Source organism: Ascaphus truei, chromosome 5 (genome assembly GCF_040206685.1).
Source record: "Ascaphus truei isolate aAscTru1 chromosome 5, aAscTru1.hap1, whole genome shotgun sequence".
Classification (NCBI taxonomy): domain Eukaryota; kingdom Metazoa; phylum Chordata; class Amphibia; order Anura; family Ascaphidae; genus Ascaphus; species Ascaphus truei.
Genome location: NC_134487.1, coordinates 27065488 through 27092760, shown reverse-complemented (window position 1 = coordinate 27092760; position 27273 = coordinate 27065488). Strand labels below are relative to the sequence as shown.

Below are 27273 nucleotides of genomic sequence, written 5' to 3'. Positions count from 1 at the left end.
TATTTGTATTTTGCTTGCAATGTTATTGTTAACATTCATTTGCAGAATGTATATGCTGCATAGATTGTATGTATCATATATACAATGTAAATGCAATGTGTTGATTGGCATTAGAGGTATTTGATTGGCATTTGATGATTGTGATTGTAAGTTCAGTTAGGATTATGAAAGGAAATTAATTTTATTGTAGTGTGTCTTTATGGAGAATTGTTATTTTGAGTACAGCATGTTTGATAACCCTTCTACATTTATTTGTATATTGGTTCATCATGTGTGTGTGTGTATATATATATATATATATATATATATATATATATATATATCTCTGTATATATATATATATATATATATATATATATATATATATATATATATATATATATATATTTGCATGATGAAGCCAATGTACAAATTCATGGGTGAAAGGTGGGTATCGGCCCAGTGTGGCTTAACCCCTTAATTACCTTTGCGGTTATTATCCGATAAGGTGTTTAAGGGGTTAATTGATATCTGAATGTAATTGCAATGTATTGGCTTTGTTTTGGCTATGTATTTTGTGGGCAAGACAAGGATGTTGCTGGCGACGGAGACTTCTTATTGATGAGGTCAGTAGTACTTTATTTATTTGAATATGCTAGTTAATGTTTTTAATAATGGGCAAATAATCTATTATCCCTATCTGGATAATAGTTATTTTGCACATTATTGTACTGTAGGTGTTGGGGGGGGGGGGTGTATGTATTTAATGTATAGGCCAGGTTTATTTATTTTACATTCAGGGTTTGTTCCGTGGTTCTGCGTGGGACCTCTGGAGACCACCTGCAGGTCTCCTCGGGTATCTCACGGGTTCCACGGGTGACACATGCGGGGATGAAGCGGTGGCCTCACATCTGTGGGGGCACCGCCGACCCATAGGTCCAGGGATGAAGCGGTGGTCCCACTTCTGTGGGGGCACCGCAGACCCGTAGTGAGCACTCGTGAGTTCCCCAGACCCCCGTGGGAACCACCCGAGGCCCCGCAGACACCTGTGGGTCTGACCCAGGGCTCCCAGACATCCTTGGGCCTACCGTGGGGACCCAATTGTGGCCCACGGTGACCCAAGGAGACCACCTGGGGGCCATGGCGCTTGGCGGGACCCACCAACAGGCCTCCAGAACCTGTTTGAAAAGGGCTGCTGGTACCCTGTAGGTCTGTCAGGTGCCCCGCCAGCCCACCGGGGACTCGCGTGGGGCTGTGTTATGAACCCTGTTTGTAAAAGGATAAATCTTGTATTTATGGGGGGGCACAGGGGGTGGGTAATGTATTTAATAAATATAATGATGTTTATTATGTGTCACTGTATTGTTTTTATTGTGGGTACTGGGGGTGGGGGTCCCCCAACGGTATGTGGGTAGGCCTCCCTTGTGGGTAGTGGGCTAGGGTGGTTAGGCCTCACGGGGTGGGGGGTTAGTGTGGGAGGGTATGTAGGCGTCCCGAGTGGTGGGTGAGGGTGGGTTAACCCCTTAATGACTGTAGCGGTTAATAACCGCTATGGTGATTAAGGGGTTAGGGGACATTACTTTCGATGTTTTCATTCTTGTGTCTGTTTTGCAGCAGCGGAGGGGGCCATGGGCAGGATGAAGAGGAGGATGGCCTTCATCGTGGCAGCCGGACATGGGTGGTGAGTACTATATGTATTTAATGTATTTATTGCTGTTTATGTATTTCAAATGGGCACATTCACTATTATCCCTTTGTGGATAATAGTAATTGTGGCCATTACTATACTGTATGTGTTAAGGGGGGGGAGGGTTATTTCTTTATACGTATGTATGTGTTTAGACATTAATTTGGGGGGGCACATAATTGGTACTGCAGGCCTGCGGGTAACACCCGAGGGCCCCCGCCGGCCTATAGTATCATTGATGTGCATATATGTGTATGTTAGGGGTTGTTGGGGTTATATATATATATATATATATATATTTATTTATTTATATAGAGATATTTATTTATTTATATTTATTTATTTATTGTGGGGTTGGTGTGTGTGATTATTTTTTATTGTGGGTAGTGGGGGTGGGTGAAGGGGGTATTAGCCCCAACGGTGGTTGTTTAGGGCTTGCGGGTGGGTAGCGGGAGGGCTTAACCCCTTCATGACCGTAGCGGTATTAACTGCTACGGTCGTGAAAGGGTTAAGTGCACCCGCAACCCCCCCGCAAGCCCTAAACTCACACCCAGGGCCAAATACCCCCTTCACCCACCGCCACTACCCACAATAAACCTGGCACGGTGGGTTAACCCCTTCATTGCCTTAGCGGTTAGCCGCTAAGGTAATGAAGTGGGCTGTACATGCATTTTTCCTGCCTCGGATGCATGCCGCGGGGCTCCGGTGCGGGTATCAGCTCCGGAGACCCCCGGCATCAGTCACAGGCAGGAAAAAGGGCTGATTTTTTCTAAGTGTCGCCCTTGCCGATGCTTCTCCTCCACCAAGTTGCCAACTTTAGTTGGCGGGCTGGATTCCCGATAAACTCTCCATTCTGGAGTGCCGATCAGCACCGAAGAGCTGATCGGGGCTACCTGAATTCAGCCGGGTTCAAAAAGTGCCGATAAGTGGCTTATCGGTAGCCGGATGCCGATAATTTTTTATCGGGAAGAAAAGTTGCCGATAATTCCCACTTATCGGCGCTTACTGAATCGGGAGGGCAAAAAATGGCAAAAAAGCCTTATCGGCGCTTACTGCATGAGGCCCTAAGTATGTGTTAACATATTTTTAGATGTTACTTGGTGCATGTTTTACATCCGTTGTACTGTGGAATATGTTGGGGCCTTATAAATTATAATATTAACACTGAGAGTCAATAAGATACTTTTGTAGATCATGCAGCAGAATAATGCAGTCTTTACATGTGTATGTTATAGGGCCTGGGGGCTTGTATCTTGCACTATAGATCACTATAACCGTTTCACGAAAACAATAATATTGATCTATTTCAGAGCTGACCTTTGCCATGTGTTCTCTACACACCTTTACTTCTTTTAGATCATGCTAGCTAGCGTTTGACAAACTAATTACAAAGTGTCAGATACTAAAGAGACCATTTTCCAGAAGTAGAATTGTCAAATACAAAGGTGTAAAAAAATTTTTTTATTAAAATGTTGCTACCAAGGCTATTTTGGGGAGAATTTTGCCGACAATTTTCCTTACAGTTGGAAGTGATATTGTCAAAACTAGATGTAATGTAATGCTGATTAGTCAGTTGGATTTTTATATTAGATTGCTCAGTATACAGTTAATATTTTGAAGAACATTAAGGAAGATTGTATTATGGCATCGGAACCATCTTAACTTTAAGCGACTTCTGAAGGACCCCAGTGTAAAAGTCAAAGCTCAAGACCCTTTAGGCTGCACATGCAATTTCACATCTAGAACCGTTTCCAAAGATCACATAGGCAATGTTTGCGCTTCAAATATATATTATATTTGCTTTAAGAAATTGGACAAGGAAAATATTTAGCACGGTCAGGTTTAAATAGAACTTCATCTGAATCAAAAGAAAAAAGGAATAACAGCAAACACGTAAACGCTAACAAACATGGTATTACAAAGAGACACAGTAATCAATCTGTGACAAAAAAAGAATGGCAGAACAAAATGAATGACGTGTTTGGGGCACAATATTATGAATGTAACACAATACACATACAGTAGGGAGTCACTTAAAGATTGCAGTGCTAAGCAGTTCTTAGCTTGTAAATGGGGTGCAATGCGCACTCTACTCAGGAACACAAAGTACAATTTCCCAGCTGAGAGCTGCTCTGTGCACCCACTGCACTGTGATCCTTTAATGACCCAGATACTTCAATATATTCCAGATTTAGCACAAGCGTGTCGTTCCAGTCTCACAGAAACAAGAGTGTCAGACGTATCACCACATTATTCCCTTTGGACCCCCCCCCCCCCAAAAAAAGCCAATGTTTATGGCTACGTAATAAAACAGACAATGGCAACATTACACGCAACAAGGATTCTTTTCTTCTTTTTCATAGAAAATTTCAACGTTAGGAGGGCAATGAATTATTTCTAAAAAAAAAACTTATCGTAAAATACTGTAGCAAATGCTTTTTTTTAATGACGTGATGAATTCTATTTATAAAAACACAAGTCAGTAACCAATTGAGTCATAAAATGCACCCCCTTTCCAGACAGTTTTACTCTTTCTTGTTTTCTCTGTAAGTTAAAATGTTCAGTGTTTTAACCAGTTTATTTAGGTCAGTGACTTGCAGGAGATGATACCGTAGACCAGGGACCAACTCTACAACAAAGCGACTGATTGAGCCACTTGTGCTGAAGCAGGGATATCCCCAATACCTGGCCTGTTGTGGTCCTTGAGGACTGGAGTTGGCCACGCCTGCCGTTGACAAATAAAAGCCTTATTTAATGTAATGCATTTATCTGTTATAAACAGCCATGCTATCCAACCTGGACTTCTGTAGCGGTGTTATATTTCATAATAATACAAATAATAATTCCATGTGGCTCAGAATTTCACTCCCAGTCACATGCACAAGCTGCCACGCATTACTTCAGGATATATTGCAGTTCCGCCCAGTGCTATGGTGGTTGAATTAGGAGTCTGTGATCGCCTCTGTAATCTGTGTATCAAGCAAATGACATTAACAACTTGTAATCAATCATTCGTGTCCTTTTCCGTCCTTTAATGTCTGTGTCACACAGATGAAATGCATCAAATTGAATATATTTTATGTTCATTTTACATGCAGCTCAGACTTGGTGTCATTTTTCTATTTTCTTAAAACACAATAACAATGAAGCCAAAATGCATTAAACCCATTTAAAAAAAGGCATCAAGTTACTCTTACTGCTCCCAGTCGCTCCCCTTTCAAGCACAGTAAAACCAGATCACAGTACTTTGATGTATTGACTCAATTTAACACCAACATTGCTGTTTTTGGATCTTGATATGCAGCACAAAGCTTTCTTGATTAAACTACAATAGTGCCGATTGGGGCAACTGAAATGAATGGGAGTTTGCATTTGATAGTGCCATGATTGGAACTAATGCAATTTAATAAATAACTCTCATAAACCCCTTTATGTAGAAGGATGAAAACACGCTCAGACATAGATGAAGACATACTTTTGGTCCAGCCTGCATTGAAACATCTGGATGCAGCACAATCTATCGAGCCTGGGTCGCAGAATGGTCCAATGGGAGATCAGTACAGCATGGGCCTTTGTTAGTGCTAGCGAGCCAATATAATTAACATGTCTCTTTGGTAGCGCTGCCCATATTCTATACTGGTAGTCAGATTTATACCCACCAAACGTCAGCAATACTTTGACATCTACTGTAGGAGGCGGCTACTGCGGGCTGCTCTGTTAAAGAGGCAATCCTTCCAGTACGCGTTAACCTTTTCGTTGCCAGAGGTGACTGCCACGCAGGGCAGCATCCCATTGGCAGCGAAAGTGTTAATCCAAAACTCGGCAAAAGTAAAGGTTTGTTTTTTTTATAAAACATTCAGCACTGGTTATTTGATTTCCTTTTTATTGTTGCCTTGAAAGTCATATATGAATTCTTCGCCTACAAGAACAGCTGGCGGCCTTATCGTTGTACCATCGTAAAAGAACGTTAAAATATATACAAAGAGGGGTAAATACCACAATAGAAGATAAACACATTTTTAAATGGTAATTTCACCCCAAAATTCTACAATTCTTTAATACTACAATGATTCTAGTAGTATAAAAAAAATCTAGTGATGAATAGCAGCTATTTTATAGCAGTGTAGTGGTAAATGGCATTTGTGTCAAATGTACAGTATGTCTATCAAAGGATGGATTTAAAGCAGAAAAACACGTGAAATTATATATATATATATATATATATATATATACATACATATATATATATACATACATATATATATATATTAATAATTCAGTTCTGTAGTATTAGATCATACTCACTGCATTTTTTTTTAATTATTATTTTACAACTATTAATGTCCTTATCAATGAGTTTTAAAGAGGCAATGTAAGCATCTTAAATTTAAAAAATACTTTTTTTGTTGTTATATATGCAGCTTTTGATTACCTTTATTGAAAACGAATTACCTAAGCTGCCAATTGATCAGCAAAATCCTGCTTCCTAGGGTTCACTAAATGGCTGCCTTTAATTTTCAACTCAATCCTTCAGTCAGTGTCACTCAGCAGCTACAATGTATTCTTATATTACTAAGTTAATGTTATCTATTATTAAAGTTTGCAGCTCAAACTGCTGGGAATATTGGCAACAAAATATCACAAACCGGAAAATGTTACAAAGATCTTGCACTGCTGGGAAAGGGTTTTAAATCTTCTACAGAAATCAAAGGAGTATCAGTATATTAAAATTAATTACAAATAGCATGGTGTTATTGAATAAAAAAAGGTAGTACGTATTATCTAATTATCTAATACTACAGAACTGATGTATTTAAAAAAAAACCACACACACATGTTGGATATGGAGCAATCTACTTTAACGCATCCTTTGATTTCTATAGCAGGTTTTAGCCCACCTCCCAAGCAGTGCAAGATCTTTGCAACACTTTCCTGTTTGTAATCATTTGTTGCCAATATTCCCAGCAGTTTGAGCTGCAAACTGTAATAATAGATTATGTTACCTTAGTAATATAAGGATACATTGTAGATGCTGACTGAAGCAGCCATTATGTTAGTAACACAGTCAGGATTTTGACAGATTTATAACAGGCGCACCAAACGATTGCCAGTTTAGGTAAGAATATAGACTGATACATTGCCACATGCTTTACATATACAAATAATAAGAGAGAAAAAGAGGGGAATGTGTTATTGCTGCTTTTAACAAATAACTGAATCTTCTGAGAAAGTTAGAGGGGTAAAATATGGGAAAGTTTCACCACGGTTAGGCCCTTTTCTCTTTGCTTATAATGAAGAAATGTGATTGATGATTGCATTGCCTTTGGAACCCCTTGGAATGTGCTGACACCTACATCTTTCTCATGATAAAACCTTTACAAAAAAAAAAAGCAATATTCGGGGCTGGCTTTCACAGTTTTTATTATATTATAGGAAAATAAGTGGGAAATGTGCGTCTTTGTTATTAAAAAGGAAAGCAAATTAGGTTTTCTGGCTTAAAATACACTTCTCTTTTTGTTTTGCAAAGGCTGTATATCTCACACTTCTTTTCTATCGCCTTGGGGTTTACTCTCCAACACACACTGCTCGTGCTAAGCACCTCTAAATCTTCCCATCGCCACCTCAATCTAAACTTTCACATTTTCTCTCCACGGACGTCGCTCAACTTCTTTCCAGCACCAACTTCCTCAGTAAGGAAAGGGCCTATGAACAGTCGTAGAGTGGCATTAAGTGACATTTAGATTTGATGAGTAGCAAGGCGTAGTTCTGCTCCCCTGCTAGAAGTGATAGAAGATTAAAGGTACAATAGACGTACATGGCATGCACAAGCAATGAACAGGCTGAATAACATGGTCTGCGTCGGTTTTCTCTTCCTGAGTTGAGCTTGCAATCCAAACTAACATTCCATTTTTTTGGCAAAAAGACTCAATCATGTAATAAGGCAACCAAGCAATTATTATCTTTTTTTTTTAATGTTATTTCTTTTCCTTCTGTTGCTTCAGCGATCTGCACAGGTACCACAAATAGGATTCTATTTAGGATATGCTTGCAAGTTTATTCCTAGAAAAATCTTTTTCAATGTCTGAAAGGCAATTCAAGGTCGTCATATATTTTGTGGCCGGGAGGATTTCAGATGAACGGACTCAAAATAGTGTTCTTTTTCCTACAATGGTAAAAATAAATAAAAAAAAATTGGAATTAAATATAGATACTTATAAAACTGTAACCTTTTATACCCAGATCCACAAAAGGGTGCTAAGCTTTAGCATGCCTTTAATTCCATTCATATGTTTGAAAATAAAAATAAACCAAAAAAAGGTAATAATTTTCTGTAGGTGGGTTCTAAAGGTGGTTGAATTGATAAGACATTGGATAAGAGACGTCGATAGCTTATTATATGTGGCCAATCACAAACTCCCAATGCCCTAAATGGGAGCTTTCAGACGGTTAAGGCGCACTTCCGAGCTTATAGACTAGGCCCCTGAGACAAACTGTTACAGGTAGACTGAGCCACCTGTGCTGAAGCAGGGATATCCTTAAAACCTGACCTGCTGCTGGCCCTGATGGACTGGAGTGGCCCACCCCTGGACTACATCACGCCCAAGGAAAAGGGGGCGGGGGGGTTTTGTCCATCTTAGATCCGGTTCTGTATTCCCGTGGAGCGCAGGACGCGATCCGAAGTGAAGGGAAATGGCAGAGGAGGTCTCCTCTTCAGTTTTCCAGGTTAAGGGCAGGCGCGGTCACGTGACCCCCACCGGCACTCGAAGGGTTAATATAATAACGGCGTTCAGAGTTGCTGGGGAATGGCACAAGGTTTTCCTACTTTTGGCAAAAGCTCAGGCAACAAGTAGGATCTGATACTTACAAACATCTAATAAATGGCCGGACTGGAGGAGTCACGCGGACCATATTTGCCATCAATAACTTTGTTTCGACAGCATTGTAATGTGGGCGTTAATCAACACAATAGCAACCTTTTGGGGACATGACTGTTATGGTTTAAGTAACACGGCTACATCTCAGCACGACTGCTTGTGCACGGCAGCAAAGCGCAGCAGCATAGCTCACGTCAAGCAAAGATAGATAAGTACAGGCGTCCTCGTTATCCGTCGCTTCACTTTACGACGGATGGCATATCCGACACGTCGCAGTGCAATCCTATGGGGACGTTTTCCGACGCTTGCCACGGCTGATTAACACGGGACTCACTTTACAACACTGTCACTATGCAACGCTGCTTTCCGGAATGGGTTACGTTGGATAACCGAGGACCGCCTGTATGCGCGTTCCTTTCAACTATTGAATTATCCACGGCTCATTTGTATTAACCCCTCTGTTGCCAGAGGGGGCTGACAGAAATTGGGCAATTAACGTATTAATAACATGTCATTTACAATTGCCTTCGTGATTTCACTTTTCCGCCTCACCTTTGATGCGAGCGACTTCAGCTTTTCCAGTAACGTCTGCTTAGTGGAATACACCACGTCTTCTTCATTATCTTCACCTTCCATTATAGCGCAGCTGTCTGGGGCAGGAAGCTCGCACTCCTTGGAATTGGCGCTCATGAACAGCTTGGAATATTTGTACTCCAACCTGGGGGTGCAGAACGATTGTCGTTGACATGAATGTGTAATACTTGACTGACCTCCAGCACAAAGCAATAAATATGAACGTGTTAGAGGGGCATGTGGCATTGCTAAACTGAAAGTGACCTTACGTGTACCTACTGAGAAACTGGAAGTGACCTTACGTGTACCTACGGAGAAACTGGGTGACCTTACGTGTACCTACGGAGAAACTGAAAGTGACCTTATGTGTACCTACTGAGAAACTGGAAGTGACCTTATGTGTACCTACTGAGAAACTGAAAGTGAGCTTACGTGTACCTACTGAGAAACTGAAAGTGAGCTTACGTGTACCTACGGAGAAACTGAAAGTGAGCTTACGTGTACCTACTGAGAAACTGAAAGTGAGCTTACGTGTACCTACAGAGAAACTGAAAGTGACCTTACGTGTACCTACTGAGAAACTGAAAGTGACTTACGTGTACCTACTGAGAAACTGAAAGTGACCTTATGTGTAACTACTGAGAAACTGAAAGTGAGCTTACGTGTACCTACGGAGAAACTGAAAGTGACCTTACGTGTACCTACTGAGAAACTGAAAGTGACCTTACGTGTACCTAATGAGAAACTGAAAGTGACCTTACGTGTACCTACTGAAAAACTGAAAGTGACCTTACGTGTACCTACTGAGAAACTGAAAGTGACTTACGTGTACCTACTGAGAAACTGAAAGCAACCTTACATGTACAAAAGGGGAGGGATAAGGGAGTGATCGACTAAACCATACTAATTGTGTAAAAAGTGTTAATAATAATAAATTCAATTGATAATGAAAAGTATGTGCAACTGTGAACTGAAGTGAATCAGAAAAAGTAGGGGGTACAGTGGCCTGTACTCCAAAGAAAATTCACTTAAATGCACACTACCTAAATTTAAAATTTAACCTTTAATATCAAATACTTAAAACATATATTACCAAAGTGAAAATGTGATAACGTTTAAAAAATAAATTAAATAAGGTAACTCGTGCAAACAGGCAGTCTCTAATGTTTAAATGCTCCAGTATATCATTAAAACTGGAGAATAAGAGGCTGCTAGGGTGCACACAGCCGAAGTGAGCAAAAAAGCCCACCACTTCACTGATTAGCCTAGTGAAATAGTGAATATAGTAGTGGCTACTAATATCATTTGTTATAACTTGATACTGGCAGTATAACCTCCTAATCAGGTCTTAACCTACTCCAGGGATCCTTGCCTAGCAGCCTCTTATTCTCCAGTTTTAATGATATACTGGAGCATTTAAACATTAGAGACTGCCTGTTTGCACGAGTTACCTTATTTAATTTATTTTTAAACGTTATCACATTTTCACTTTGGTAATATATGTTTTAAGTATTTGATATTAAAGGTTACATTTTAAATTTAGGTAGTGTGAATTTTCTTTGAACCTTACGTGTACCTACGGAGAAACTGACAGTGACCTTACGTGTACCTACTGAGAAACTGAAAGTGACCTTACGTGTACCTACTGAGAAACTGAAAGTGACCTTACGTGTACCTACTGAGAAACTGAAAGTGACCTTACATGTACCTACGGAGAAACTGAAAGTGACCTTATGTGTAACTACTGAGAAACTGAAAGTGACCTTACGTGTACCTACTGAGAAACTGAAAGTGACCTTACATGTAGCTACGGAGAAACTGAAAGTGACCTTACGTGTACCTACTGAGAAACTGAAAGTGACCTTATGTGTACCTACTGAGAAACTGAAAGTGACTTACGTGTACCTACTGAGAAACTGAAAGTGACCTTACGTCTACCTACTGAGAAACTGAAAGTGACCTTACGTGTACCTACGGGGAAACTGAAAGTGACTTACGTGTACCTACTGAGAAACTGAAAGTGACCTTACGTCTACCTACTGAGAAACTGAAAGTGACCTTACATGTAGCTACGGAGAAACTGAAAGTGACCTTACATGTACCTACTGAGAAACTGAAAGTGACCTTACGTGTACCTACTGAGAAACTGAAAGTGACTTACGTGTACCTACTGAGAAACTGAAAATGACCTTACGTGTACCTACGGAGAAACTGAAAGTGACCTTGTGTGTATCTACTGAGAAACTGTAGGTTTTCTGTGTTCCATTCTAAAATGCCGTATATGGATTCAAGTGAGCTGATAATATACAGTTGGCAGGGGCCATCAAGTTTGATTTTGACTATGAGAAGAGGGACGACCAAGTCTGACTCGAGTGTTCATTTATGATTTGTAGCTTGTTTAGGAATTAGTGGACACTTAATGGCTGTGATATGAGTTTTATAAAGATTGTATTGGCTGAGTTTAAGAATTGGACACAGTGTTACAATAGGTAATGCACGGTCTATAATTATCTGCGAATAACTTAGTTTGTGTAAGAAAGGTAATTTGTTAAAAGTGGTACCCAGCCCAACATCTTTCAATGGGTCTCTAGCAGCTACATATCATTTCTAGGACAATCTGTGAATGTTGCATTTATAACCTGTTCATTCACGTGTGTTCAATTAGTTATCCCTCAATACTAGATTAGGGCACATGAGTGTCTGAATAAGTGTGGTAAAGTAAGGCAGGTTCAACCCCCATTAGCTGTACCCTTCTTATCCCCACAGCCAATTTTAATTACGATCAGATGTTTATATAAGTACTCACTATTATTTAAAATAACCCACCCTAAAAAGTAAATAAAATAAGTATAAAGGCCGAACAAAAGTGTGGCATAGATTGTAACCGGGTGCGTGTTACTGTACCCTACACCCTTACCTAATTGGTGTTCAGAAAGTGAAAGGTTAAGGGCAGGGGTGGCCAACTCCAGTCCTCAAGGGCTAGCAACAGGTCTGGTTTTCAGGATATCCCTGCTTCAGCACAGGTTGCTCAGTCAGAAGCAGGGATATCCAGAAAACCTGACCTGTTGGTAGCCCTTGCGGACTGGTGTTGGCCACCTCTGCTTTGGGGGTTATATAGATTTAGCAGACATTATTTCCCCCATCAACACAGAATAACGCACATTACCATTATTTTCAATAACGCACGCATTAACGCAGTGTTAAGTATCGCACTAGAGCAATGCTGCCCGTTAACTGGGCAATAATAGCCCCTACTGCATCTGGAGGTAACAAGGCAAAATCTAGAGCAAAAAACTTGCACCACATATCAAAGAAAATAAATTACAGAGCTTAGACTGGGATTTTATCTTTGATACATTAGGAACAATTGTGTTGCCCAAGAATTGCACCCCCTCTGCTGTGTTACATGTAAACTATAATTGCTTTGTCACTGGAGTGGAACAAGCAAGGCTGTGACGCACACCCTTTTCAGCGTCCCTATTGTAATGAACACACAGGAACTTTTCAAACTTCAATCATTTTGTTCCAACCTCCAGTAAGGGAAAGTCTGAGGATCCCACAACAGATAGGAAAATGGGTGAGTCATGTGTGTCTTATCTGCCGTCACTTTCTATGTTTCTGTGTTAAACCATCTTTCGTTTCATTATGTCGTACATGGAACTGCACTTTAATTAGAGGATCTAGCCTTCCAGTTATCATAAAAAAGCATTTCAACCGCACAAATAATGCCTTATATATGCTGCCGACATTTTGACAGAACACAATAAAAACGCTGACTAGCACCAAGTCCTGATGGAAGGGGTGGATCAGCAAGTCCCCAATTTGCGTGCACTCATAACCCCACAGAAGTGAATGGCGTAATATAGTATTATAACTATGTGATTCTAGAACAATAGAACCCCACAAAAAATGAAGCGCGTACCAGAGAATACAGTATGTAATTATCAAAATACATTTATTGATAGATAATATTTAAAAGACAAGGTATATAAAAAGTATATGAAATGTCCCATTAGAGGCGACAATTGTAGGGAGAAGGAGCGGCTCAATGAGTAAAGACACTGACTGGCACTGAGTGTGAAGCAGGGGAACCTGGTTCAATTTCTGGTGTTGGCTCCTTGTGACCTTGGGCAAGTCACTTTATCTCCCTGTGCCTCAGGCACCAAAAACATAGATTGCAAGCTCCATTGTAAGCTCCACGGGGCAGGGACCTGCGCCTGCAAAATGTCTCTGTAAAGTGCTACGTAAACTTAGCAGCGCTATACAAGAACATGCTATTATTATTACCAACAGAAGCCAGTTGTCATAGAATCATAGAATCACTGGAAACTGAATGGTGGTATATTGAAGGAAATCGGGGATTGAGCCACACTACAACAGTCTTCGTGCTACTCGAAGGAGTGGCTCAGTGAGTAAAGACACTGAGATTGCTGCAGGGGAGCCTGGTTCAATTCCCGGTGTCGGCTCCTTGTGACCTTGGGCAAGTCACTTTATCTCCCTGTTCCTCAGGCACCAAAAACATAGATTGTAAGCTCTACGGGGCAGGGACCTGTGCCTGCAAAATGTCTCTGTAAAGCGCTACGTATAACTCTCAGCGCTATACAAGAACATGATATTATTATTATTACTCTAGTCAGCGTTTTTATTGTGTTCTGCTATTTTCCCCGAGTGCCCCACCCTTATTGTTACTTCACTTGGAGCGCTGGTATCTACCTTTTCGTGTCTCGTGACATTTTGACCGTTCACAAACTAGTCCACGTAGCGAGGTAAAATGAAACTCATTAACCTCCTCACTGCCAGGAGCGCCCAGCCCCGCGCTGCACTGCAATTTGCGGTGGCCCCTCCCTGCAGTGACGTGGTTAGAGCAGGGGGTTTCTCAACTCCAGTCCTCCACCCCTGCTTCAGCACAGGTGGCTCAGTCGAATACTGATTGAACCACCTTTGTTGAAGCTGGGATATCCTAAAAACCTGACCTGTTGGGGGCAGAGGGGAGGGACTTGAGTTGAGAACCCCTGGGTTAGATGGAAATCCTTCTGTGCTGCTTTAGTCTTTATTTGCTTGTGCATTTTCCAAGCTAGGTTTGATTTCTTTTCAAATCTGGAAGCCATCCATCATACTTCAGCGTAGCAAGGAAACTGCGTTTTGAACAAGTACAGTACATGCAAAATATTATTTTTGCAGTGATTTTAGTGATGCAGCCGGAGGGGAGAAAACAATTCAGAAGAAATATACCGTGGCAGTCATGTTCTGCAAGCCCCATAAATATTATTTCACATCTCTAATAATAATAATAATCACGTTGGCAGTATCTGATAAAGATGAATAAGGGGAAAAATATGGTCTGTACAGATTTTGTTGGGAGAAATGACATACTTAGCCATGACACATATAGTAGTATATAGTATATACTTACTTCTGATTCTTCTTCCAGAAATAGCAGGTAAGTGCTATCAGTAGGACGGCTGTGAACGCTCCTACACCTGCTCCCACTTTGAGCCAGAAGTCGATCGACTCACAGGCAGACGCACTTTTGTCAGGCAGTGGGACGCCTTTCATGCAGAGCTTGGGCTCGTTCCACACATAATGTGTTTCCTTTGGAGAAAAGAAAAGGCATCTTCAGCCTCCGCAGGGTAACATTAGCTTTAATTGGTTTGCATGCCGTGCATTGTTACTGGAGCAGAGTTACATATTCAAAATACGACTTTTATGACCAGGCATAGAGAGTTCAAATGTTTGAACTGCTGCTTATCTTACTTGGATAATGCATCAAACATACTCGTATAGTGATGAAGTGACAAAAGGCGCAAACTAATACAAAGGTGTTCACTATGTATGAAGTGAAAAAATCTAAATAAACTCTTACAATAAGTGAATAAATTAAATAACACAAAATGTGAAAATGTGATATAGAAATATAAAATATACAGTATCACCCACTGCTCAGACCCACTGGGAGGGGTAGTCTTCACTCATCCCCAATGTAGACAATAGGAGACACGAAATCCAGGGGGAGCACGGGGAAGAAACAAACAAACAAAAAACAGATCTAAGTGCAATGGGAATATGATTAAATGGATTCTTTGAGTCTTGGCTCTTGAAGAATAGCTGCTTACAAGATGTAAGAATAATAAAAGCGGTGTTGACAATCAGTCAGTGGTAGATATATGAGTGTCACTCCTGACGAAGCTGACGTGAGAACGTAGCGAAACGCGTTGAGTGGGAGTCTTGTCAACGGAGCAGTCTGGAGAGGAGTCAAGCAATGTCCAGCCCCCAACAACAGACGATACCGGATCTGACGTCAGATGCCGAGCCGTGCGGGAACGCAGCAGTGCGGAGGCAGCGACGGAGGAGGACGGAGTGTCTTGGGATGGTGAGCCAGCTGGCTGATGATATCCTCCTGTACACTTATATAGTGTGACATGCCCGTTTTTATTGAATATATTGTGAGTGCATTTTTTACACGTAGATAAAAGTTTTTTATACCTTGGTTGATCTGCGCTATGCAAGTCTGTTCTCTCTCTTTTACTTGGGACACATCCATCTGAGTACCTGAACCGCCCTGACGACTACCACACTTATACATCTACCACTGACTGATTGTCAACACCGCTTTTATTATTCTTACATCTTGTAAGCAGCCATTCTTCAAGAGCCAAGACTCAAAGAATCCATTTAATCATATTCCCATTGCACTTAGATCTGTTTTTTGTTTGTTTGTTTCTTCCCCGTGCTCCCCCTGGATTTCGTGTCTCAAACATACTCGTGTCACACCATACTGTACACGTCACACCATATTGTACACGGTCACTCCATAATGTACACCGTCACACCATACTGTACACCGTCACACCATACTGTACACGGTCACTCCATAATGTACACCGTCACACCATACTGTACACCGTCACACCATACTGTACAAGGTCACTCCATAATGTACACCGTCACACCATACTGTACACCGTCACACCATACTGTACACGAACGTCACCCCATACTGAACAGTCACCTCATAATGTACACTGTCACACCATACTGTACACGGTCACACCATACTGTACACGGTCACACCATACTGTACACAACCGTCACACCATACTGTACACGGTCACACCATACTGTACACCGTCACAACATACCGTCCACCGTCACACCATACTGTCCACCGTCACACTATACTGTACACAACCGTCACACCATACTGTACACGGTCACACCATACTGTACAGTCACACCATACTGTACACGGTCACACCATACTGTACACGAACGTCACCCCATACTGAACAGTCACCTCATACTGTACACCGTCACACCATACTGTACACGGTCACTCCATACTGTACACGGTCACACCATACTGTCCACCGTCACAACATACCGTCCACCGTCACACCATACTGTCCACCGTCACACTATACTGTCAACAACCGTCACCCCATACTGTGCACCGTCACCCCATATTGTACACCAGCACACATACTGTACACGTCACACCATACTGTGCACCGTCACCCCATATTGTACACCGGCACACATACTGTACATGTCACACCATACTGTACACCGTCACACCATACTGTAAACCGTCACTCCATACTGTACACCGTCACACCATACTGTACACCGTCACACCATACTGTACAATCACTCTTGCAACATAATGTATACACTCTGTAGTCTTAAAACATACTGTACACCCTCCTACTCTTTGTACACCCTCTGTTCCCCTCCTCCACCCCTGCCCTTCCCCCCCCCCCCCCCCCACATCCTCTCTGTTGACCCTCGCACTCTCTGTACACCATTTTCTAATTTGAGAAACTGTTCACAGCATATTGGGGCTGACATTGCTACAATGTGTTATTATGGCTGGGTTAGAAAGGATTCTTTTTAGGCGCTAAAGTTCTAAATCCAGAATGTTGAGCACATTTAACCCTTTTGAGGCCAGCAAAGCATTGATTGTTATGTGTTACAATGCATTGCTGCCCCCTCTGGCAGCTAAATGGTTAAAGAGATTGCCATTTATTTTTATATCCCTTAAAGCAGCAGTCCAAGCTGCTTTCCCCTCACCCCCCCCCCCCCCTACTTTTAATATGTGCATCAATTCAATCCACACAATGATAAGTAATTAGCTAAGTTGCAGATCGGTCCGTTCTCCTATGATCGATCAGTGAAGATTCAGCTCGGGGGTTCACTAAATGGCTGTCACTGCAGCAGAAGAGGACCAAAGATGCAAAGTTCTGTGGGGAAGATCATGTGACCAGGCAGTCACTAGATACAATTGGTGCACTGCTAGAGAGAGGGCAGGGCTCAAAAAGGGGTGTGCCAGCATGGGCGTCCGCAGGAGGGGGCAAGGGGGGGCGCTTGCCCCGCCCTGGATCCAGGGCCGCCAACAGCAGGGGACAGAGGGCACTGGCGTGGCAGGATTTAGCGCGCTCACAATGTGCAAGGAAGCGCGCGCGTCTCTGCAAAAAAAAAATCCTCCCTTGTCTCCTGATTGGCTGCCAGGATTTTTTTATTTTTGGCCCTCGCAAGCTCTATCTGAGCTTGCATAGCGAGGCCCACCCTTTCCTGCATGGAGCAAGTCAGGTGACTACTGCTCCATGCCACTCTCGCTTCCCCCTTGTCCTCCTGCTCTGATTCCCCCTCCCCTGCTCCGATCCCCCCTTTCCAAAATCTTCCCCCTGCTCTGGTCCCTCCCGTTCTGATTCCCCCCCCCCTGCTCCGGTCCCCCCTTCCCATTCCGATTCCCCCCTGCTCAGGTTGTCGTCGTCCCCGTTCCGATTCCCCCCATGCTCCGCCCCCCCATTCCGTTTCCCCCCCCCCCTGCTCTGATTCCCCCTTGTTGCGAGTGTCTGAGTGTGTGTGTGTCTGAGTGTGTGTGTGAGTGTGTGTGAGTGAGAGTGTGTGTGTGTGTGTGTGAGATCAGGGGGGAGGGAATGAATGTGAGGAGGGCGGATTCAGGGAGTGGGTTTGAGTCAGAGGGGGATAATTAATGGAGGGGGGAGAGTGAGGAGACAGGGGGTGTAATACAGGAAGTGAGGAAGAGAGGGGTGAGGGGGCAGAGTGAATGAAGAAGAGAGGGGGTAAGAAAGAGATGGGGCTACACCTTGGGACTATCTGCATTAGCGTGGCACCAGACAATGTGAGTGTGTGTGTGTGTGTGTGTGTGTGTGTGTGTGTGTGTGTGTGTGTGTGTGTGTGTGTGTGTGTGTGTGTGTGTGTGTGTGTGTCTGAGAGTGAGAGAGTGTCTGAGAGTGAGAGAGTGTCTGAGAGTGAGAGAGAGTGTCTGAGATTGAGAGAGAGTGTCTGAGTGAGAGAGAGTGTCTGAGAGTGAGAGAGAGAGTCTGAGAGAGAGAGAGGGATTCTGAAGGGGAGGGAGTCTGAGGGGGGGAGTCTGAGAGAGTCTGAGGGGGAGAGAGTCTGAGGGGGAGTAAGTCTGAAAGAGTCTGAGGGGGAGAGAGTCTGAGGGGGAGAGAGTCTGAGGGGGAGAGAGTCTGAAGGGGAGAGAGGCTGAGAGAGTCTGACGGGGAGAGAGTGTCTGAGGGGGGGGAAGTCTGAGAGAGTCTGAGAGGGAGAGTCTGGGAGAGTCTGAGAGGGAGAGTCTGAGAGAGTCTGGTCTGAGAGGGAGAGTCTGAGAGTCTGGTCTGAGAGGGAGAGTCTGAGAGGGAGAGTCTGGTCTGAGAGGGAGAGTCTGAGAGTGTCTGGTCTGAGAGGGAGAGTCTGAGAGAGTCTGGTCTGAGAGGGAGAGTCTGAGAGAGTCTGGTCTGAGAGGGAGAGTCTGAGAGAGTCTGGTCTGAGAGGGAGAGTCTGAGAGAGTCTGGTCTGAGAGTCTGGTCTGAGAGGGAGAGTCTGAGAGAGTCTGGTCTGAGAGGGAGAGTCTGAGAGAGTCTGGTCTGAGAGGGAGAGTCTGGTCTGAGAGGGAGAGTCTGAGAGGGAAAGTCTGGTCTGAGAGGGAGAGTCTGAGAGGGAGAGTCTGGTCTGAGAGGGAGAGTCTGAGAGAGTCTGGTCTGAGAGAGTCTGGTCTGAGAGGGAGAGTCTGAGAGAGTCTGGTCTGAGAGGGAGAGTCTGAGAGAGTCTGGTCTGAGAGGGAGAGTCTGAGAGAGTCTGGTCTGAGAGAGTTTGGTCTGAGAGGGAGAGTCTGAGAGAGTCTGGTCTGAGAGGGAGAGTCTGAGAGAGTCTGGTCTGAGAGGGAGAGTCTGAGAGAGTCTGGTCTGAGAGGGAGAGTCTGAGAGGGAGAGGATGAGGGGGAGAGTGTCTGAGGGGGAGGGAGAGTCTGAAAGGGAGAGTCTGAGAGGGAGAGTCTGAGAGGGAGAGACTGAGAGGGAGGGTGTGTGTGTGTTTGTGTCTGTCTGTGAATGAATACAGACACCAACCCACAGTCAGTCAGTCACCCACCCAAGTGTCAGTCAGTCACCCAAGTGTCAGTCACACACGAGTCAGTCAGTCACCCACCCAAGTGTCAGTCACCTACCCCGTCACCCACACACCCCCCACACCCACTCTCTCTCTCTCTGTCTAGTTAAAATTATGCCCCCCCCCCTGAAAACATTTCTGCGGACGTCCATGTGTGCCAGGGCTTGTTTCAGAAGAGGAAGGGGGTGTGACTTTGTAAATGGTTGCTATAGAAACAATAAAATGCTTGTTACATTGTAATACATAAAAAAATATAATTCTGAGTTGTTTTTATTTTTTAATGCTTCAAGTATTCTTTCATAGTACAGAAGTGATTTATTAAAAAAAAAAAAAAACACATGTAGGATATTGCTTGTTTTGCAGCTTTAAAAGTAGAAAATGATTCCAGGATTCCACACTGAGCAATACCAGGGGATGTGATTATATGGAGCAATATGCAGTGCTAGCAGGGAAGGGATGTCACGCACAGACTGTATGACAGGGGGTCTCAGCTCCCGTCCTCAATATCCTCCAACAGGTCAGGTTTTAAGGATATCCCAGATTCAGCACAGGTGGCTAAGTCAAAGACTGAGCCACCTGTGCTGAAGCAGGGACTGATTGAGCCACTGTGCTGAAGCTGGGATATCCTTAAAACCTGACCGCTTGGGGTGTTTTAAGCCTTAAAATTTTAAGGACTGAAGCCGAGATCCCCTGCTGTATGACATTAGCACATTTGAATGTGCCTTGCTAAGATTTGCTTCATATTGTATGTGCTAATTAAACGTGTGCTGGGACTCATCCTGTCTAACTGACAAAGTGTGCAACATTACACAGGATCTTTCTGACACTTGATGTTGGTGCTAATTAACTTCAAACACAACTACACAATGCTCTCAAGATACACTCCCCCCCATAGCTGTGCTCTATGAACCAATGCGCTTGCATGTACTCCATGCTCGTATTTAGATTGTAAGCTCTTAGGGTCAAATATTGCTTTCTCCCTATACTTACTTTTATAGCTAATGCACTTACTCAAGCTTGGTGTTATATTCACCTTTATTATATCATATTTACTACCTAAGTGATAATATAAAAACATACCGACCTGTCATTATCTGCCCCGGGGGTTCCCCCTACCCCCTTTCAGATACTTGTAGAGCTGCCGGGAAGTCACGGACACGTCCTGTCTGATGATTACAGCTCAGCGACGGAGCCCCACGTGTGTATGTCTGAGTGCTTATATGTCTACAGTATGTGTATATGTCTATGTATATGCCTAAATCACAAAAACTGTGTGGTGCTCTAAAAAACAAAGGCAGATATAATTATATATAGCTTCAAAGAACAATAGTCCGCAATGAAGTACTGTGACGGTGAGGGGGTACCCAGGTCAGTAAATAAAGGTATTATGCCCGGCTGGGTGCCCCTGAGTCATATTGGGAAAATGTGGAGTATTAGCTCTGCAGCCCAGTATTGGCTGCAGTGCTGTAAATGTATTAAAATTGTCTGTGTGTGTCGCTAGGTATAAGGGGACTACAGTAATTACTCTGAGTGCAACTGTATAAGTGTTGCAACAAGTAATGTATCAGTTATGTAGCATGTGTGTGCATTGCAACAGTGTTTCACTGCCAACCGCAGAAAAGAAAAACGTTTTTAAAACACGGCAGCTTGCTGCATAGCGTATAAGCAGTGAGATAACTTTGACTAGGAATGTCCTAGCGGTTGATTTTTGCTATGCGTGCGGCTGGGGGGGGATATCATTAGAACGGTTATAGTTTACTTTTCATAAACTTTCATGAAATGTCAGGAATGAAAGTCCCCCTCTCTTAGGTGTATTAAAATTATAAGATCCAAGGAATTTATATTCGGGCGGCGGAGCATCGGAAACACTTGATTCACAAGTAACATGATCAAAAGGTATATGGCAGGACATCCCTGCAAGTGATGCGTAACTTAACCCCGGACTTCTAAGGCACCCTGTGGGGATGGTCCCAGAATGTCTGACCAGGTCCGGAGTTAACAAAAGACCCGCATATTAAAGTGTTAAGTGGGGAGGGGGAGATGTAAACAGTGTTCCCCTGGCATATGTCCAGATGTCCGGGGGAAGGTAGGCAAGATGTCGCCGGGGAAGTGTAAGGAATCGGGGAACACGTCCTTTTCGACGTGTTCCCTCATTACCTGTCTTATCTCAGACCTCCGCTCTGGCACCAGCGCGAGCGCGCACCCCCACTCTGCTTACAGAGCGCGCACGCACAGATCTTCTAGAGAGCCACGGAGCTTAGATCCGCCCCCTCGGACGCACCGCGCTTCTCTCTCGTGCGGCACGCACACGTGACAACGTGCACTGTTCCCCAGCTGCATGGCAAGTACTTGTTTAGCCCACTTGTCTCCTGCAGCCAATCCTTGCCTCCAATAGGCCGCGCCTCCGCTCCGCCTCCTTTGCTACTGGTCCCTGTGTGCTACTTAAACCCTGCAGTTCCTCTCATACCTTGCTGAGCATAACTTCTTGTAGCCTTGAGCTCCTACGTCTGTTGTGCCCTGTAGTGTCTGCTATTGAGGACAAGGAGCTCCTTGTACTGTGTTTTAAGGCAGTTAACCCTTCGTGTACCGACCCGGCTTGTTTTTGGAATCTCTCTGGCTATTGACCCCGGCTTACCCTCGACTCTGCTGATCTCTCCAACCCAGACCACGGCTATACGGACTTCAACGTTTCTGATATCTCCAACCCCAGATCATGGCTAACGGACTTTTTACTATTCTGAACTCTATACTCCAAGACCTCGGCAAGTATCAACTAACCCACTCTCTCCAACCCAGACCCGGCTATGTTTCACAATCCCGTGGTTTGCTACTTCCCACCTCAGTACCGGGGTCCTGTCTTGCTCGTGGGCACCGCAAGCGTTACAGGAAGTGGGCTTGGTTAGGTATGCTAAGCGGGACAGGTGCGAAGTTCGCGCACGCCCTTGGCATACCTTGAAGGCACTTTGCCCGGTTCCATGAAGTCCTGGCAACCTTGCCATAGGTGGGAAGTGTGGTTCCCACGCAGCGATTGGCTGCAGAGTATAGAGATAGGACTTTGGTGCTTTAAAAAGTCAGTGCAGCCAATCGGGAGTTAGAATCACCTAAGATTCATCATGCGGGACAAAGATTATAACATCGGAACCAAGAATTGCCCCCTGCCACAAGAGTTCGTAAGACTTGCTAACCAATCCAACAGCGGGAAAACGAAAAGATTACTTTCGGCGGAGAAATAGTGGTTGCGAGCGGCGCCACTAGCCAAAGACTGTTTAGCGGCTCTGTTTTGCGCACCAACCTCGCTCCTGGGAATTGGTGCCAAGAGACTTTACTTCTGTGAAGTTCGTTCCGGGAACATTTTATTTCGTTTGGCCCCGTCCCAGAAAATGATTTCGTAGATCAGACTGTGTATGTTCATGTTGTAAATAAATCACAATTTATTTTAGTTCTCGCTTTGCTCAATCAAAGGATCCGGGTAATTAAGGTGTTAAAAGTTCTGGTCTCCCGTGACAAGTACCCCTCAGGTATCTTAGGGTAATGCACACATGAATGGTGATGTACAATTCCCAATATCTGACGTAATTGCTGGAAAAAATCCCACTACGCACTGTGGTAAGGATTTAACACACTCTGGTGTCCAGACCTTAATACATCAATGTTGAATGGGTAATACCTTGAGTACTGTAGTATATGAAAGCAATAACCACGGACTCACGTGTAGGTGCAGCATCCTGGTATGATGACCCACTTGTCCTGGGGTACAGAGTGTGCTTTCGCTTAGTACTGGATATGGAAAACGGCGAAGAAAGAGCAGAGCACTGAGTACTTTCATGCAGAAAAAAATATTACAGAGCGTTCCCATTGAAACACTCTCTCTAATAACTTTTTCTGCATGGAAGTACTCAGTGCTCTGCTCTTTCATCTCCGTTTTTATGTATATGCCTATGTGTGTATATGTACCGTATATGCCTATGTATGTATGTCTCTGTCTGTACAGTATATGCCTGTGTGTGTGTGTATGTCAGTATATGCCTGTGTGTGTGTATATGTATATGCCTATGTGTGTATGCCTCTGTGTCTGTACAGTACACGTATATGCCTGTGTATCTGTATATGTACATGACTATGTGTGTATGTCTGTGTGCCTGTATATGTACCGTATAGGCCTATATGTATATATGTGTGCACACGCATGGGTATTCCTTTACTGTATATGTGCAGTATGTCTGTGCACCCAAACTATGGCCAGATATCATTTTAATCCTACTCTGCTAGACCCCACTTTGTCAAAAGTGGGATGGGAACTGATCCCAGCTGAGGGAGCTAGAAATGCTTGCAGGATCCCCCAAATATCAGCCAGTGCCTTCATTTTACCTGCAGGCCTTTTTTGCACGCGGCCTCGATTTTCTGGTAGTCATTCTCAGTGCAAAGAGGACACGCCTCAGCCGTCTCCCAAAGGAAATAAAAGTTGCATCCTTCACACGTACCCGCAGGGCAGTTTCTAACAAAACAGGAATAGGAATAATGTGATCGTTATTCTAAAGGGAACAGCTCTGAGATCAAACAGCAAACAAACACAGCAAATATCCTTAACTAAGGCACTCGGGCCAGTAACACAACACTTCCCTGGCAGAAAATGGGTTAAAACACGTTAGTCTGCTCACTGCTGGCCACAGATATGAATATTTTTATGTCCAGCTGTATTTTTTAAAAAGCCTGATTAGCCACTTTAGCTGATGTAGAAAATCCCCTAAAGCTATTGCCAAGGAGGTTGCATAATTTGGCCACTAGGTGGCAAATAATCACAGGGATTTTCAGTAGAAAGAAAATACACTTAAATCAGGGGTGATCATCCAGCCCTCAAGGGCAATCAACAGGTCCAGTTTTAAGAATATACGCCTGCATCAGCACAAGATGGAGCCACCTGTGCTGAAGCAGGGAAATCCTGACCTGTGGGTGGCCTTTAGGACTAGAGTTGGCCACTCCTGATTTAAACATTCAAACTCTGAAGGCACGAATGGACGATGAAGGCACGAATGGACACCCCATTCTGCAGTGTAAGAAAGCTACTAACCAATCTTGCATTCCCAACAGTGTGGCTGAACCCTCTGTGTAGAAGTGATTACAATGCAGACTTCCCATAGGATACAGAGGAAGAAGGCGTTATTACTCCTGTTACCACATGCTACTTGTTACTCGCGAGCAATTCAGAGTTACAACTCGCGCCAGCAGTAACGCGATATCGTACTATATCTGGGGTAATCACGCCTGCTACATCTGTAATATAAATAATCATAATGTGTCTTAATTTAAGTTTAACCAAATGATAAATAATAGCTCACGTTATAGAGGTTGCATTGATCATGGAGGAAATAAGAGATTTTGCAGCTTGTGACAATTTATATTGGGTCAACATAAAAATTCACAATTCAGCTGTTACTGTATATAAAAGCATTATAGACCATCAAGTCTCCCTGTTCCCATGCAAACCAGTTTGGGGTAATGCAAAGGGGTGGGATAATGTTTTCCTGTCTGCTGTGTTTGGTTGTAGCAAAAGAGGAGACTTTTGACATCTTGATAGCTAATATACAACTATTCGAAAGAAAGCCAATACCCCAATGATGTTAAAAATTGCCAAAAATAAAATAAAAATCTGAAAGTAATTCTACTCTAGAGCATTTTTTCCAGCTCCAGTGTTCAAATTTGTTTTGTTTTGGACCTAATAAACCCATGCTGCAAATCTTGTAGTAGTGATATCTACAGAGGTATAACGCAGGTGAGTGAACTATATAGTATAAGCCCTCTGCCCCTATATCAAATACTGTACCTGGGCACTGAAATATCTCCCTGACCTGGATTGGTGGGGTCGCACCTCAAGGATACAACGGTCGCTCGTCCTTTTTCACACGATGATGTAGTGGTGGAAGATCTGGGTAAGAAATAAAATCTCTATAATGGTGTAATATCATGCATGATCAAATCTTATTTTTATTCGCTGTACATGAAAAACAATTGACTTGTAACTATGTCTGTAACCCGGACTTTCCCCATTATCTCTTAGCATTCAATGCTTCCACAGCAGCCAGGGATTCTGGGAAATTACATGCAAATGAGCACACAGTGTCACCTTTTGCTTCAAATCCATTTTAACATGGACCCCTATAAGCTTATTCCTGCTGCATTACACAGCTTTTCAGCACAGTCTGGGTTAAAGAAGTGAAACCCAGTAAACCTGCTCACAGACAGCGTTTTTAACCTTTTAGGTTTTATCAATGTGAGGCTGTTACTGATTATGCAATCAGACACAATATAAGTTATGGTTGGTAAAAAAAAAAAAGTAACAAAACCCCACCACCGTACATACAGTGTTTTCATGCAAATGTGTAAAAACTTTCATTTTTCTTGAATTTTTGCAAAGAAAAGAAAGAATCACCAACATTTCCTTGAATGTTTCAGTCAGAAGTGTTCTCCAATCTGCTGATTAGTACAAAGCAGGGGAACGCCAAGATAACTGGTTAAGCTGACTGACGTTTTGTATCAAAGATTCATATCTTTGGGACCTCTCCCCACCCATGAACATCCAAAATGCCTGAGCATGTGCGCGTCTCCCATCTCTATTACAGATTGTTAAATAAAAAATGTTTAAAAAGTCTCAAGAGTTCAATATAGAAGAACCCCGCTTCAGCTAAGTACAAAGTAATAGTGTGGGGGTAAGGTGCTAATGGGTGACGTATAAGGTGAGTAGTAAAGAAGCAAGAACCCACTATAAGCACTCAATACCCCCTGATGTATGATGTGAAAATTATAAAATAATTTTTAATGCTATACTAATTAAAACAATGGGTGTTAAAATTCAACAATTGACACACATATATGATACCCTATGATGAATATATATGATATTCCGGGTAACTAAGTAAGGCGACAATTTGAGGTTAATTGGATCAAACTGTCCCAGGGAGCCGGTATACAGTAATCCCTATTAGTGGTTAATTAGGTGTATGCTGGTATCAGTGAGGGGCTGTTCAATACCTGTCTCAGGTGTCAGACAGGTCCCAGATGGTGAAGGTGAAATGTGAAATAGATCATAATATGCTAGGTACAGACAAAAAGATCAGTATTTTAAACCAGTGTGTGCTCACTTTGCAAATCATGAATCCATAATTGGAAAGTATAGACTCTCTCTACAATCCAACATGTAGCCACCTAACAGCAACTGGTTAACTCCTGAATAGTAAAGGAGTGGGCTGTTAAACAGAGATAGCAATTTGGGGTGAGTCACTGATGAAGATGCTTGTACACGCCGAAACGTTAGATGATACTATGCGCTTATAGTGCCGGCGACGCGACCGTCGCGTCAAAACAAATGCATTGTTGCCCCCTGCCCTCCTGGTGCCCCCTGGACTCTCTCCTTCCCGCCAGCTGGAGTTGGGGGGGGGGGGGGGTGGCGGGGTGACGCTTTCAGGGGGCGGAAGGGGGAGCACTCTGACCGAGGGTGGAAATTACCCAATTATTTAATGGTTAAATTAGAAAGGCGCGGCTGTGTACCTCCAGACCTGGGTTTTGATGTTATTTGTTATTTATGTGGGGTCCCAGATATTTATGTATTGAACTAAACAGTACAAGAACACACTACCGTTCCCTCTGAGGTAGTCACTGCTATGGTATGGAAGGGAATACTTGATACAGATGTAGGAAAGTTGATTGCACGCATGGCCTGCTATGGTGTGATATTCTGCGTTATCACTG

The 27273-nt window shown here is 43.3% G+C and overlaps 1 protein-coding gene across 2 annotated transcripts in view; it reads right to left on the bottom strand.

Moving 5' to 3' along the window:
• Positions 1–7070: 7070 nt before the first annotated feature.
• Positions 7071–27273, bottom strand: part of ELAPOR2 (endosome-lysosome associated apoptosis and autophagy regulator family member 2) — a 166188-nt gene continuing 145985 nt past the window's right edge. For both annotated transcript variants that reach the window (XM_075599549.1, XM_075599550.1), the window contains exons 18-22: positions 25352–25453; positions 23899–24025; positions 14528–14706; positions 9094–9259; positions 7071–7829 (exon numbers count right to left, since the gene is read on the bottom strand). In XM_075599549.1, coding sequence (XP_075455664.1) covers positions 7770–7829; positions 9094–9259; positions 14528–14706; positions 23899–24025; positions 25352–25453 — 634 coding nt within the window. In that variant the 3' untranslated portion in view covers positions 7071–7769. The remainder of the gene's footprint in view (positions 7830–9093; positions 9260–14527; positions 14707–23898; positions 24026–25351; positions 25454–27273) is intronic.